The 17,410-nt window shown below is 31.5% G+C and overlaps 1 protein-coding gene across 2 annotated transcripts in view; it reads right to left on the bottom strand.

Annotated features, from left to right (window-relative positions):
- The window catches only part of VPS13A (vacuolar protein sorting 13 homolog A), a 192,035-nt gene that overhangs the window by 63,901 nt on the left and 110,724 nt on the right, over positions 1-17,410 (bottom strand). For both annotated transcript variants that reach the window (XM_033122388.1, XM_033122387.1), the window contains exons 40-46: positions 12,011-12,103; positions 11,176-11,532; positions 9,214-9,315; positions 7,806-7,964; positions 7,376-7,631; positions 5,803-5,963; positions 1,346-1,449 (exon numbers count right to left, since the gene is read on the bottom strand). In XM_033122388.1, coding sequence (XP_032978279.1) covers positions 1,346-1,449; positions 5,803-5,963; positions 7,376-7,631; positions 7,806-7,964; positions 9,214-9,315; positions 11,176-11,532; positions 12,011-12,103 — 1,232 coding nt within the window. The remainder of the gene's footprint in view (positions 1-1,345; positions 1,450-5,802; positions 5,964-7,375; positions 7,632-7,805; positions 7,965-9,213; positions 9,316-11,175; positions 11,533-12,010; positions 12,104-17,410) is intronic.

Below are 17,410 nucleotides of genomic sequence, written 5' to 3'. Positions count from 1 at the left end.
TTAGAAGAGCATTGAATGTGCAAACCAAGCTGGTTAGTCACTAATAATTCTAATAAAAATTAACTTCCATGTGGCAAATATTTATCCTTGAACAAAAAAGTGTAAAAATACTCTAATGGCCTAACTGTTCTATGAACAGAGTTACGAAGCATATAGCAGTAATTTATTAAAACAAAGCAGAATGCCCCTCACATTTATTACCAAAGACAAAATGAAGTTAAAGTTCTTCAGAGAAAATTTTTAAACATACCTTACATGCTATCTTTAGTCTTATAACCCACCAAAAATCCTTTCAAGAATAAGGTCGTGTACTGTACACAATGATTTTGTTATCTCAATATAACTCTCTCTCAGCAACTTTGAACTAAGCAATAAAATACTAGGGTTAGAAGTCTAAACAATAACAACCTCATTAGGGTGAGCAGATCTAATTAATACCTGAAAGTATGTGCATAAAACTGCTAGATAGTCTTCTAAAGACTAGGGATCCAATTTTGAACTCCTAGGTATGGAACTCCTAGGTATGGGTCACAATGAATATAGGCAGGGGATATTTAAACACTGCTTGTAGTGTTGCCTCCATCCTTCTGCACAATAGGTCTAAGGGTCCAGGCACAGTGCATGTTCTGAATGATACCTTAGCCAAACTACGATACTTATCCTGAGGAAGGTGGTTTTACTCTCTAATAGAGTTTATTCTACTTTTCTCCTTGTTTCAAATTTTCAACTCCAAATTAAATATCCTGAAAAATAATACTTATTTGTTATGATATTAAACCTATAATTATGAGACTAGCCCATCATTAGTATTTTGTTACAATTTTGATAATCCTTTCTTAATAAATACAAGATTTTACATCAAGTTTAATCAAATTACTTTAGATATTTAAGACTGATTAAAAGTCTATCACTAAACAATTCACAGATAAATGTATAATAAAAGATAAAATATTTTATGTTTTCTAAAGGAATTTCAAAAAAAATTCTATTATAAAACCTTTCAAAAGTAAAAATCACTTCATAATAGTGCTTATAAATCCAGAAGCAACCAATCATGCTCAATTATTTTTAAAAAAATCATGAATATATGTGATTATGGTTATGGCCATAAGCAAGCATGTAATAATTATATTTACTACTAAATATGAATTAAATACATTAAATTAATGTTTATCTAAACAAACCTCTAAGTGACCTGAAACTTAAGTTAGATGAGGTGAAATATTAACAGGATAGATTTGATTTAAGTTTTATAATTTAAAGACAGATATCCCTACCAATCAGAAACTAAGAATTTTCTAAGAGACCTTAGAGCAAACAAAAAGATAAAGAAAAAAAAAATCACCGGTAAGATGCTAGTGGTACGTTAAATTCATTTCCAGGTGAAACCGTTCCCAATAAAGTATCTCCATCATAAACAAAAAGTGGGATTGAAAAGTGATTTTTAATCTGGGAAAAAAACAAAAACAAATAATATTTAGTATCATTAATCTAGGAATCTAAAGACAGTAAAAAGATATTCCATCTAAATATCTCAGCAAAGCAACTATCAGACAATATTTATCTTGCACATATAAATTAGAAAAGAAACAAACATGCAATTATTTATCCTAAAAAATACAAGAAAAGTTTCCACAGTTTTATAGAACAGGAATCTCAAAAACAAAACTTTAAAAATCCTAGAAGAAAATAAGGTTATATATTCTTGACCTTGAGATAAGGAATAACTTCTTCTTTATAACAGAATAGTAGAAAAAATTCATAGGAAAAAATATTACTCAAAATGTTAAATGTCTATATGACAAAGTGAAAAACAAGCCATCAGCTGGGAAATGCCTACCTTTTTACACATTGTATGCTACTCATTGGATGAGATACCCTCCATACACTGTATCTCATCCAATGAGTACCATACAACAGTGACATAAAAAGTAACATAATTTTGATTATTACATATTATCAGATAAACCTCCAAACGCATTTACCATTGGATGGATTAAAACAGACTAGTTAGTAAAACCATTTCCTTATCTTTCTGTATCTTATTAAAATCTTTCTATTTAAAAACATCATAGCAAAATATAAAACATGCTGAGTAAGAACTAAGAATTGATAACTGGATGGTCTTAGATACACTGTATTTTATTTCTAGATATCCTGTTTGCTCCACCTATTTGAAGCAACAGACATACATTTTCATTTCTACAACTAATACCTATGAGAAATTTAAAATTAATGTTTAAGTATTTAAGGAAATTTTAAAAATCAACAAGGAGGATTGCCCAACAGTCATCTTTTAAAACAGTTAATTACAAATCATAAATGAAAGAAAAGGAACTTCTGTTTTCAGCCATGATGCAATAACAGGGACCAGATATACCTTCCCAACCTAAACAATTAAAACACGGGGGGAAAATACACATTAAACAATTACTTGCAGGCACTGGGTGAAAGGCAGCACAGGAATGAAAAAAAAAATGCATTAAGTTGCTCCAGCTCACTGCCTGAAGAGTTTCTAGACTCTATGGGGGAGGAGAAGGCAAACAAAGCCAAGTCTGCCTGAGTTGAAGAGAGATCTGAGAATTTAGCGAAGCCCGTGTGACTTAAACTCAGCACATTTTATGAGAGGCGAGAGCTGCATGGAAAAGTGAGAGTTGCAGAGATGGAATTCCTGATATTTGAGAGTGTCCCCTATTCCCAAGACTTGAGTTCAGCACTGATCAGCACATGGACAGGAGTAAACTATTTAAGGCTCGGTAAAGATACACCTAAAGGGGGCAGGCAGAACAATCTCTGGTGCTGACACATAGATCGTTTTCTCATCAGCCAAAGTGGTAAAATCTTGTTTAGTACGGAAGGTATTGGTTGTTGTACCTTTCAAGTAGGGCAAAATTAGCTCTGGACTTCTCGAGTCCCACCTGAAAAGTTTAAAAATCAGGACTGAAAGAATCACTTGCCAATTCACATAACTGTATTGGAGAACAAAGATCAAGACTACATAAAGGAATATAAGATATATAAAACATCCAAAAGGTAGAATTCACAATTTTAGACATCCAATAAAAAACTATTAGGCACACAAAAAATTAAAAAATGACCCATAATAAAATAAAAATGAGTAAAATGAAACAAATCAGAAATAAATACACGTGATAGAATCAGTAGACAAGGGCATTAAAACATTTATATAACTATATTCAATATGTTCAGAAGTTAGGGGACAGAGGATAGTAATAAGAGACATGGAAAATATAAATAAAAATGAAAGTTGAATACCTAGAGATAAAAATACATGGGATAGAATTTAAGAGAAGATTGAACATTGAAAAAGAAAAGTAAGCTTCAAGACATGACAACAGAAACTATCAAAACAGAAATACAAGGATGAAAAAACTGAAAGAAAAAACAAACAGATCATTAGTGAGCTGTGGGACAAGTTTAAAAACACTCTCATATATTTACCTAACAGCAGTTCCTGAAAAAGAGAAAACAGGGAGAAGACAGAAAAAATAATATTTAAAGAAAAAAGTGGCAAAAAAATCTTTCTAAAGTTAATGAAAACTATAAATCCACAGATTCAAGGAGCTTAATAAACCCAAGTACAAGAAACATGAAGTAAACTACATTAAGATTCATCAAAACCAAATTGCTTAAAACCAGTGATAAAGGGGGAAAAAATCTTAAAAGCATAGAAAGAAAATACCAACATTTTCATTAAAAAGCAAAGATAAGAAATGCAGACTTTGGTCAGAAACAATGTAATCCAATCAACAGTGGAACAACATCTTAAAAGTATAGAAAACAATAAGCTATCAATCTAGATTTCTACACCCAGTGAAAATAACTTAAAACATAAAAGTGAAATAAAAATGGAAATAATTCATGGACAAATTTCATAAAAGATACAAAATTGCTAGAAGAGGTCGCTTAAGAGGTAACAGATAACCGGAATAGTCCTTAACCACCATGAAATAAAGTGAAACGGTGGTAAAAACCTTCCCATAAGGAGAACATTACAAGAAATCTCTAGACCAATATCCCTCATGAACATAAGTGCAAAAATTCTGAACATGATTTCAGCAAGTCATTCCAAAAATGCATTAAAAAGTTAATAATGCTTCATGACAAAATGAGATTATTTTGGTAATGCAAGGTTGATTTAACATTTAAAAATCAATCAAATGTTATATAACAATTAAAAATCAATGTAGTTCACCATATTAACAATATTTTGTTTAAAAGATTATCTCAATAGACACAGAAAATCATTTGACAAAATCCAACATCCATTCCTGATTAAAAACTCTCAGCAAACTAGGAAGAGAAGGGAGCATTTTCAACCTGAGAAAGGGCATCTACAAAAAAACAACTCAAAACATACTTTAATGGTCAAAGAGTGAATACTTTCCTTCAAAGATTGAGAACTGGGCAAAAACATCTGATTTTATGATTCCTATTCAAATTGTACTGGAGGTTCTAGCTAGTGCAATAGGCAAGACAAAATAATGCAATCCAGGTTGGAAAGGAAAAAGTAAAAATGTCTTTACAGACATTGTAACTATATCAATAAAAAAGCTACTAGAACTAAAAAGTGCATGTAGAAAGGTTGCATAAGTTAACATAAAAACCAACTGTACTTCCACTAGCAATGAAAAATCAGAAATTAATATGTAAAAATGTTAATTTTATACACATTTTTGAACAAAAATTGAAAACCTGAGTCTAAAATTTAATAGAAATGGGAAGGACTGAGAATAGCCCTAAAGACTTCCAAAAAGAACAACGTGGAACAACTTATACTACCTGATTTCAAAACTCAGGACAAAGTCTAATTAAGACAGTGTGGCACTGGCATGAAGATAAACAGATCAATGAACAGAATACAGTTCAGAAATACACCCACACCAATATGGTCAATTTATTTTTGACAAAAGTATCAAGTCAATTTAATGGGAAAAGGATAAGTTTGGTTGGAACTGATTAGCCATATGGAAAAAAAAATGAACCTCAACCGTTATCTCACATCATAGACAAAGATTCATTCAAAATGGTTATGTGGTATATCCATATAATACATTAATACTCAATAACAAGACATAACTACATGTAATAACACTAATACACAAAAGTTGATACATACAAAACCATGCCGAGTGAAAGAAGACTCCATTTTATACTGTCTTCCATTTATATAAAATTCTACACGTGTAACTAATGTACAATGAGAACATATCAGTGGATGCCTGGAAATGGGGAAGTTATGGAGAGAGGAAACTTTTGGGGGAGATAAATATGTTCATTACCTTGAGTATGATGAAGATTTCATAGGTGTATTTTTATGTCAAAACTCATCCATTTTACATATATACACTTTATTGAATATCAATTTTACCTCAAAAACGCTATAAAAATTTTCTCTCACTATATTCTGTAATTAAAACCAAAGGATATATATATATATATATATATATATATATATATATATATATATATATACACACACACACACATACTACAAAAACCTAAAACAAAATATTGATGAGCTGGTTATTTATTTATTTTTATTTTTTACAAAATAATACTCCAAAATGATTTTACAAAAATAGTCCTATAAAAAATTATGAGAAGTATATTTAACAAAATCCTGTCACTGCTCATATTAGAGCAGTACAATTACTGGTAATGAATCGTTTTGATATTAGCTGTATTTCTATTATAATTCGTATTCCTTCTGTAGTAATTTGCTTTAGTTTAGTTTTGCTTTTTTTATTAGCCCGTAAATATAAAAGGAATATTTCCTACCTGCACTGGGGAGCGAACTGTTACCTTCTTACTTCCTTCCACTGTATCAATTTGACAAACAATAGATCTTTCAACTCCAGACTCTCTGTGTCTTACAGTGTACAGTCGTCGTCCCACTTTTGTTAAAGGAATTTTATCAGCAGTAGAGTGATTAGCAGGTGCTAAATTGAACACACATGTTTGAAATTTTTATAAATTATCATATATTAATTTTAAATAGATGTTAAATATCAGAAACATGATTTCTTAAAATTATGAATAATAGTCACTCAAGTCTTTGGATTTAAGACTACACAAAGGGATTATACAAAATGTATTTCTTTGTATAGATATAATGTATACAAAGGGATATTTTGAGAAACCACAATGTATTTCCACAGCATTCATCTAAAACCTTCAAACCTTTTTACCAAACAAAATTTTTATTGGAAAAAAAAAGTATCATTCAGTACTTTGATCTAAGACAACACTACTTATGAACAAAAAGGTTTCATAAACATTTTAAAAATAACTAATGAGAGGAATTATTATAACATGCAAAAACACTGATCTCTTGATTTGCTGTTATAATAACCAAAGCCTAATACCCACAGGCATTCATTAGCAATTAACAGTGTAGCTGCAGTTTTTTGGTTTTTAATTTTTCATTGACACTTTGCAATATGTAGGATTTGATAAGCAAAATTTCATATACATTTATCTAATATACATACATATACTGTATTGGGGGATGAGTTACTTATTTACATAAATCCTTCTAGCCCACTGCATAAAAATATTAGTTCAAACCCCAATAAGAGTTAAAACTGATGAGAACAATTCACTGACAATGCTGGGACAACACCTGAAATCTAGCCATTGTTGTGTATCTTTTCCTGACTGACTAGGAGAAAACACCAGCTTTTAGTTTTGGTATTTTTACCCCATGTCTATCTAATTAACCTTTCAAATGTCCTCCTCCATAACTATTTAAATGTCAGAATATCAGAAAGTGGTGTGGGTAAGGCATCGGTACTATTTAACTTCACATTGAGTAGATACTATGATAATTTAAGAATTGATTTACTTTCACCTCTCATGAAAATAAAAAATTTCTGGGAAGCATTAAGGACAAAAAAAAAATCCACCTTAATAGGCAGAACATAAAAACCATTTATAAACACAAAAAACATTACAAGCTGCCATTTCCATAAATTCAAAACTTATTGTGAATTTAGTCAGCTACCTTGGTAGAATACTACTGAGTTATATCAAAGGTAGTTAAAACAACAACCAATAGATAATAGTTTGTAAAAGCTTAGATCTAATATTTTTCTTCCCAAAAACATAAAGCAGTAAATTGTCATGCTCTAAATAAAGTAGTGAATAAAGAAAGTTAAAATTGGCATACAAAAATATAGTAACAAGAGCAACCAAAGCCCAGCAAAAGAAGAAACAAAATTCCCAACCTGTTAGGAATGAGATTAAAAAACAACAACAACAACACATTTAAGATACCACAAATGAATAAAGTGGGATGTAAAATATAACTGAAAAAAAAAATTAAAGCCTAGGGAGGTAATTGATCACTTACTAAGGAGAATGAAGAAAAGTTTGCTGCTTAAGCTGGTCATTGCACTGAAATGATCATTGTCTTTAGTTCCAACATAATCCATATTTAAACTCTCCTCATTTTTCAATACATATGATTTTGCCATTGGAACGTTGAGTACACAGAAAGCATCACTTGGTGAAACAGAGATAGTAAGTCCAAGAGAATTTAAAATCATAAATGGTGCTAGATCCCTTATGAAGACAGCTGAAGATCCAGTGGCAGCTTCTGTAAATGCCTAATAAGGAAGAGTTGTCATAAATAAAATACAATGAAATGTGGAAAACGAAATGACAGGCAGAACACTAACAAGCATATGACAATTAATAAAAAAAAAAAAAAACTTTATTCAATAAAAGGATTAACTCAGACTAGTACAGCAGCATTTAAAGTTTCAAATGTCTTTTCTTACCTTGACTAAATTATTTAACATTACAAGACCACATTTGGATAATGTAATGTTTAGTTGGTCTTTTGAATAGAAACTGATAACAGTTTTATATTCTGGCACTTTGTAATCTTCTTCTTCAGTATCTGACTCAACAATGGCCCTTTTTGCTTTCTTTTTCATCTAAAATGACATACAAATTATAGAAATGTAAGGAAAATGTGTTCCTAAGAGCACCACATAACTCATTTTGCAAAGGAAAAACAAACTTCAGACAAATCCCAACATGAGAGAGAGCAAAAATATTTATCAGTTCCACTGCCTTACTGGAATTGCTTGAACACCAGCCAACTAAGGTCACACAGAACAGGGACAGTATTAGAAGAAAAGTTATTCTCATCCTCGGTGATACCAAAATGAAAGACACATTTTAGAAGAAAAGAAACCTAAATTACATCAGAATGAAAATGAAAAGCACATACTTCACAGCACAGGGAAATTCAGAGCAAGAAAAGTCACAGTCTACTGGTCATGCTATAAATAAAAACCAGAAAACCAAAGGCTCAACAAATCCAACAATGGTTGCAGAACAGTGCCACTGGAACCTAGGACTCATGAGAATCAATACCATCTATCTCTTTTTAGGATTTACAGATCCACTGCCCACGTATATTCTGACCTAAAAACCATCAAATAAGTTCCTTTATCTAATCCTTTATCTGAAATATGTGGAAAATCAAATGTAGTGAATATAAAAAGCTGGACATGCCAAGCTAGTCACCTTTGTTGTTACTTTAATTGGCTTTAACCCACTGAAAATCTGTCTGCATGTTGACTGAGTCTTCCTTAGGTTGGAGATATGCTAGTAATTCTGCAGTCTCCTGCTTCAGAAGCATAATTTCATCCATCTAAGAGTTCTGATTCTTATGATTACAATATATTACAAGCAAATAATATTTTTTTTCTATATACACACCCTTCAGCAGACAAAGGAAACCTAGGATAAACAACTTACAAGATGCTAGTGGCATTTTAATATTAAGTGGTGACTCTACAGCCAGAATTGCAGGCTACACACCCCTTCCACTTAAAAGGTATTATTACTTTAGTGAAGTTCCTTAACCTCCCTATTTATTCTCCATGCTCTCACATGTTAAAATAGTGAAAGACTGTATCTTCTTCAGACTGTTGTTTTAAAGCAAGAGTACATGATTTAGAACAGTGTCTAGTATATAATCTTACATAATTATTTGTCTTAGAAAAAGCATAGGAAGCATTGGCCTTGGATTTAAAATTACAATTAGAGGTCAAACAGGAAAGCATGCAGCAAAACTCATAATGAGAAAACTTGAAACTTTGTTGTGATTAAAATCAATGTATTTCATGTGGCATAGATATCTTCAAGTTTTGAAAAAATTTTCAGACTTTATACCTTGATTCCAAGATTCCATGGTCTAAAATCCTCAGTCTGATCAATTTCTAAGGGTTCAAGCAAAGGCTCCCATACACCAAACATTTCATTATAATAATGAACCTATAGAGAAAATTTAGAATTTTTTTTTAATAAGGCATTCTGGTATTTGCTATAATAATCTTCCATGCAGTTTCCTACTATCATTACTTTTGGCTGTGCTATTTCTTCTATGTGAAAACTGTACTATGTGCCATTCATTTGTTTCCTACACATACTCCCTCAGCACTTTCCTCACTTGGCTAACTTCGTAGTTTAGTCTTCAGAATTTAATCCAGATAAAAACTCTCTTTTAAATCATCTTTGGTTTCCAGACTGGACTAAACATCGAAAACTGTGATCATTTATCATGTATCATTGACATTTTTTAACATATCTGCCTACCTCTACCGACTTCAAAAACCTTTGAAGGCTAGTTAACATAGGATTGAATGAGCATTTATTTATTTGAATTCTCTGAACTTTGTGGGTATCCTATATCGAACCCTCTGTAAAATATACAGAATTCTAACCAGAATTTGAGTATGTGGAATCTAGTCAGTCATTTCTATCTGTATTGATATATAACTGTAGCAACACAAATATAATAGCTTATAAATATTCATATTTGATAAAAAGTAGATTAAATTAGTTTCCACTAGACACAAAATAATTCAAACCAAAGTAACTCTGGGAATGATTCTATATAGATAAACTCTGAAGCAAAATATATGTTGGCTCAAAGCAAACATCTTTCACATAAGATGCTTTCATATAAAGTACTTAATGGATTCTCACTAGAGTATAAAGATTCTGCATTATATAAAAGTACAAGAGATATCCTTCTAATTCTTTATATTACTCTTTTAGAACAGATTCAGAAATGTCTATTATCCTTTTAAAGGAAAAAGGTATTCAATTTAATTCTTAAAAATAAAAATTTTGAATCTAATCAACAACTGTCTATTAATATATTAAGTTAATAAAATCAATTGAAATATAAACTTAATGTAGATAATTACTCTAAAGGTAATGTACAGCAGGTTCTCAAATAACATTGTTTCATTCAACATTGTTTTAACATTGATGAGATATTGTAGGAATTTAACTCTTATTCATATCAGCATATGGTAAAATTGATTTTGTTGTATGTCGTTTTTCTTAGTCACAGAACCTATCAATGATGTTAAGTGAAGACTTACTGTACACATAAAAACTACAAGGCGTGATCAAAATATACAGTGAATATTTAAATTAAAAGAAATTATTATAGTAAAAGACACATTGCCATTAATTCCCCTCAAAATACTCCGCCCCCCCCCCTTGCTTTGAACACACTTATCCCATGATTTTTGCCACTTTCTGAAGTAGTTCTGGAAGTCCTCTTTCATGGGTGTCTTTAGTTGCCCTGTTGTGGCTGTCTTGATGTCCTGAATCGATTCAAAACGTTTTCCTTTCATGATCATTTTGACTTTGGGGAACAGCCAGATGTTGCATGGTGCCAGATCTGGGGAATAAGGTGGATGAGGACACACCATAATGTTTTTATGTGACAGAAATTCCCAGACCAGAAATGAGGTGTGACATGGAGTGTTGTCATGGTGAAGGATGAAGTAAAGACACCCATAAAAGAGGACTTCCAGAACTGCTTCAGAAAGTGGCAAGAACGATGGGATAAGTATATTTGAAGTGAGGGGAAGTATTTTGAGGGGGATTGATAGCAATGTATCTTTTACTGTAATAATTTTTTTAAATTTAAACATTCACAATATTTTTATATCACACCTTATATATCAGTCATAAATTTCTAAACTTTCTTCCAAAAGTTTTGTGAGCCAACATATTTACATTAAGCTTAATTTACATATTTAAATATGATTCCCAAAATATCCCATGTGTAGCATTATTTGTTATAAAATCTGGAAAAAATACTATATTGCTTACTTCTAGCTCAAGCTGACAGTGGAGATTTATGAGGGAACTCCAGTTTTTGCCTTCCCCTAAAAAACTTGATTTTGCCAAAAGCATAGGCACTGTTCTATGACCAATTCCAGCCTCAAGAACTATGAAAATAGAATCAATGTTCATTTTTATTTTCTCTCCTTTGGGTACCAATTCAGTTGTGGGAGCTATGTTTTCAACTTCATTTGGTTCTTCAAGAAACCACATTTTTAAATTCTTTGTATCCTTCTTCTCCCATAAATGTGCTGTAGAAGAAGCAGTTTCTTGTGTGGTGGTTTCCTTATTTGTATAAAGTGCTGAAGTTATGATAATCACAGTATTTATGATAACTGGTGAAACCTAAGGAGAAAAATGTAAACTAATAAAAAATCTACTCATACCACTTTTAAAAATACATACAAAAAGTTAAATATATTTGATGAAGGACAAATAATACTGAAGTAATCATTATTACCCTGAAATAGCAGATACAATTTGTTGCCTACAAGTTTGATTTTTATAACTAATTTCAATTGTTAAGATATTTACATGAATCTTGTAGATATTAAGCTAATCAAGTGTAATTTCAACTACACATACTATAGGGATGTTACATAACAACAGATGCAATCAAATGCCAATAATAGAATACTATATAACATTCATTACAAAAATATATGTTAAATAATAACAAGTTTTAAGAAATGTGTCATACAGATTTTTAAAGCTAGCTTCTTTTTTTTAACAATTAAAAGACTTGCTATAATGATTGCTATCTCTAAATTTTATTAATTTTTTAAAATTAAAGAGCTAAATGACTGACTACATTTGAACTTACCTTTAGTGTCAGAGATTTTACTGATATATCAATCACTTGTGGATCTGTACCTAGCTGCGTAGCTTGATAGAACAAATCACAGGGCTGCAAAACCTGAGAAAAAAAACCAATACCACTAAATTAATATTGTTCTTAAAATAGTTTTACTTAAAGACTTAGTAATAGCTAATTATTAATATGCTAAATAAACTAGTCAAAACTGTTGAAAAAATAAGTGACTCAATAACAATTATCTTCGTTAGCACTTGCTCATTACTTATAATAGAAAGTATTAATATCAGCAACAATATTAATAAAACAAAATAAGTAGGATTTCATAAATATATGAAAAACCCATAAAACTTGTATTATGTATTTTATTTTACTAAAATAAAAATTTAGCATGGTATTTTTTCATTATAAAATTACAATGAAATAAATTAATCTACACAGGAAAAGTTACAAAAGATGGGATGAAAAAATACATTATACTTACTAAATAATTCTTAATGTAATGATAAATTAACAGAGTTTTCTCTAACTGGTAAGCAGGATTTTGCACGTAGTACCCAGGGACTCATATTCCTCCCAAACACAAAATACATTCATCTCCTCCTAAGGTTCCTAACAGTCTCATCCCATTATAATCCAAAATCCAAAATTACAGTACCCAAATCTGTATCTCATCTGTATTTCTCATTGACTCAAAAATCCAAAATGTCACCTATCTCTTACCAGCTCAAAGTCTAAAATTAAATCAGGTCCAGATGCTAATGAAATTCCTGGGTATAATCTGTTAAGTAGAGATACTAGGGCAGTCAGTGGTCAGGCATCTACACAATCTATGAAGTGATCCCCCGGTAAGTCCAGTACTCATCTGGCACCCTAATCTTAATGATTATATTCCCCATACTGTATTTCACATCAGCCAGGGACCACTTTTGACTGCCATTTTAGAAAATCTAACATCAATAAAAATATTAGTACAGGTCACAAGTTTAGGAAAGTTATACAATAAATTCATGAAAAAAGCTGATAACCATTTACAATAGATACGTAATAAGTTAAATATCTTGATAAGGATTTAGCCTTTTTTAGAATTTAGAAATTTACTCAAAAATTATAATAAAATCCTAATGGGTGAAACAAACTCAGACAAATGTATACTCTACAAGAAGCAGATGAGAGTATCTCATCTGTCACGACTTTTAAAAATTTGGGGTCATATATCCTTTGAAAATTAAATTCTCATAGAAGAAAACACACATACAGTAAGTCCTCACTTAATGTTTTTGATAGGTTCTGCAACTTTAAGTAAAACGATGAAACCAATTTTACCATAGGCTAATTGATATAAACAAGAGTTAAGTTCCTATGGCATCTCATCAGCATTATAATGAAATGTCATTGAACTAAACATTATTGAAAGACCTGTTGTATGTTATACTTTATTTACATTTTCAAAAGGTCCATAAATCTCTAATAAATATCCATGGACTCATAGATGAATGCTGAATTAAGAAACTTAGTCCTAATATAAAATGAATACAGTACCAATTAAAGTTGCACTAATTACAACTTATCAAAATGTTATGTGGCCAAAAGTGCTAGTTGGCCGTAAATACCCTTTCTCAAAATTCCCTATAATCATAGAAGTTTTGATATGATATATTTTCATTCTCATTTGTTTCTATGTGTCTTTGGATCTCTCCTTTTATTTTTCTTTGACCCAGTCATTCTTTAGTAACACATTGTTTAATCTCCATGAATTTGTCATTTTTCCCGCTTTCTTTTTCCAGTTGATCTCTAATTTCAAGCATTGTGGTCAGAGAATATACTTGGTATGATTTCAATCATTTTTAATTTGTTTAGGGTAATTTTGTGTTCCAATGTGTCATCTATCCTTGAGAATTTCCCATGTGCACTAGAAAAGAATGTATAGACTGGTGCGCTAGGATGAAATGCTCTGTAAATGTCAATGATGTCCATTTGGTCTGATGTGTTATTTAAGGCTGATATTTTCTGTTTGGATGATATATACACACTGTCAATGGCGTATTTAGATCTCCTACTATAATTGTGTTTTTGTCAGTTTCTCCCTTTAGTTCTGCTAGTAATTGCTTTATATATATATAGTTCTGCTAGTAAATGCTCCCGATTGGGGCATATATATTGATAAGTATATCTTCTTGTGTTGTCCCTTTTAACATTATGAAATGTCCATCTTTGTCTCATTACCTTTTTTTATGCTGAAGTCTGTTTCGTCATATATAAGTATGCTACACCCGGTTTTCTCTGGATGCAATGTGCTTGGAGTATCGTTTTCTACCCTTTCACTTTGAGTCTATATTCGTCCTTGTAGCTGGGATGTGTCTCTTGAAGGAAGCATATGGTTGGGTTTTGTTTTTTGATCCGGTCTGCTACTCTGTGCCTTTCTAGTGGTGAGTTCAATCTATTTATATTTATGGTGATTATTGATATATGAGGATTTCCTATACCCATTTTACCTTTTGTTTTCTGGTAGCTCAGTGTCTCCACTGTTTCTTTGCCTTTCTGTTTCTGTTATTTTAGTTTGGTGGTATTCTATGATTTTATCCTCTGTTTCCTCTTTCTTTTATGTTATGTATCTCAGTTCTGGATATTTTTTTTTTGAGTGGTTACCATTAAGTTTATATATATACACATGTACATATATATACACACACATATATATATACACATGTACATACACACACACACACACACACACACACACACACACACACACACACACACACACACACACACATATATATCTTTTTCTTCAGCATGCATCTCATCTCTATTCCCCATATATATAAATTCAGACCTTCACTACCTCCCCTTTTGTTTTTGTTGTAATAAATTATCCTTATTAATGCTGTGAGCTCATCTTTGAGTTGCAATAACACATTGTCTTCTTCTCATTTTCTTTTTTTGTTTTTATCTCCTTTATCCCACATATGTGTATAATGCCCTATTCTGCATAGGGGTTGCCATTTCCTGTCTCTCTCTGTCCCTTAGTAATCTTACTCAGTTTTGTATCCCTTTCTCTTTTTGTTTCAGGTAGAATAATCTCCTTCATTGTTTCCTATAATAAGAGCCTTGTGATGGAAAATTCCCTCAGCTTCTGTGTATCTGGCAAGGTCTTTAACTCCTCCTTCAAATCTAAATGATAACTTTGCTGGACATATTATTCTTAGCTGGTAATTTCTCTCTTTCAATAGTTTGAATATTTGATTCCACTCCCTTCTGACTTACAGAGTTTCGCTGAAAAATCTGATGATAATCTAATGGGCTTTCTTTGTAGGTTGTCGTCTTCTTTTCCACTGCTACCTTGAGAATTTTTTGTCATTAACTTTGACAGTTTCAATATAATGTGCCTTTTAGGACTGAGGTAATAGGGGTATCTGTTTGCTTCTTGGATTCGAGGATCCAGTTCTTTCCATAGGTTTGGGAAGTTCTCGTTAACTATTTGTTTGAATACACCATCTGTGCCCTTCTCCCTCTCTTCTCCTTCTGGTATACCCAATATTTATATGTTGCTATTTCTGATGGAGTCAGATAGTTCTTGTTCTTTCATTTCTTTTGAGTTCTTTCATTTCTTTTAACTCTCAATCTCTCTCCTCTTCCATCTGCATCATTTCCAGATCCCTATCTTCAATATCATGAATTCATTCCTCCACCTGGTCAGCTCTAATTTCAATCTCTTTGTTCAAACATTCATTTTGTTCATTGACTTTATTTTTGAGTTAATTAAATGGCCTATCTGAGTTTTCTTAGTATTGGAAGCCCTAGCCAGAGCAATCAGGCAAGAGAAAGAAATAAAAAGCATCCAAATTGGGAATGAAGATGTTAAATTGTCCCTTTTTGCAGATGATTCTTTACATAGAAAATCCTAAAGACTCCACCAAAAAAACTTTTAGAAACAATAAACAAATACAGTAAAGTTGCAGGACACAAAAACCGATGTAAAAAAAGTCCACTGCATTCCTATATACTAACAATGACCTTTCAGAAAAAGAAATAAAAAAAAATTCCTTTTGCAATTGCAACAGAAAGAATAAAATACAGTAGTACCTCAGTTTTCAAATGTCTCTGTTGACGAACATTTCGGTTTAAGAACGCCGTAAATTTTATGGATCTATGGTACCATTAGATAGTAAAATTCATGCTAAATTTGCAGTTGTAGGGGTTGATTTTAAAGGTCTGGAACGGATTAATCCATTTTGCATTACTTTCTATGGGGAAACTGTGCCTCAGTTTTCGAATGTTTCAGAACTCGAACAGTCTTCCAGAACAGATTACGTTTGAAAACTGAGGTATCACTGTACGTAGGAATAAACTTAACAAAGGATGTGAAATACCTATATACTGAAAACAATAAGACATTATTATTATTTTTAATTAATGTTTATTGGGGTGACAATTGTTAGTAAAGTTACATAGATTTTAGGTGTACAATTCTGTATTACATATCTATAAATCCCATTGTGTGTTCACCACCCAGAGACATTTCTCCTTCCATCACCATATATTTGATCCCCTTTACCCTCATCTACCACCCTCCTTCCCCCCTTATTAAAAGAAATTTTAGAATACACAAAAAAATGAAAAGATATTCTGTGTTGATGGATTGGAAGAATTAACATATTTAAAATGGTCATATTACCTAGAGCAATATACAGATTTAATGCAATCCCCACCAAAATATCAATGGCATTTTTAAAAGAAATAGAAAAAAATCATCGGATTTGTATAGAATCACAAAAGAGCCGAAATAGCCAAAGCTATCCTGAGAAAAACCAACATGGCTAGAGGTATCACACTCCCTGAAATCAATTTACACTACAAAGCAACAATAATCAAAATAGCATTATATTTTCAGAAAAACAGACACACAGACCAATGGAATAGAATCGAGAACCCAGAAATAAACCCACATATATATGGGCAGAAAATTTTCAACAAAGGAGCCAAAAACATACAATGGAGAAAAGATAACCTCTTCAATAAATGCTGCTGGGAAAACTGGAAAGCCATGTGCAAAAGAATGAAAATAGACTGCCATCTGTCACCATGTATCAAAACTAATTCAAAATAGATCAAAGACCAAAACATAAGACCTGAAATAATAAATTGCATAGAAGAAAGCATAGGTACTAAATGTATGGACTTTTGGTTCAGAGAGGATTTTATGAATTTCACCTCAAAGGCAAGGGATGTTAAAGCAAAAATAAATGAATGGGACTATCAAATTAAAAGGCTTCTGCACAGCAAAAGAAACCATCAACAAAACAAAGAGGCAACCAACCCAATGGGAGAAGATATTTGCAAACAATACTTCTGATAAGGGGCTAATATCCAAATTATGTAACAAACTCATCTAACTCAACAACAACA

The sequence above is a fragment of the Rhinolophus ferrumequinum genome, chromosome 12 (assembly GCF_004115265.2).
Source record: "Rhinolophus ferrumequinum isolate MPI-CBG mRhiFer1 chromosome 12, mRhiFer1_v1.p, whole genome shotgun sequence".
Classification (NCBI taxonomy): Eukaryota; Metazoa; Chordata; class Mammalia; order Chiroptera; family Rhinolophidae; genus Rhinolophus; species Rhinolophus ferrumequinum.
Note: the sequence above shows the minus strand (reverse complement) of the source record. Positions and strands in the feature narration are given on the sequence as shown.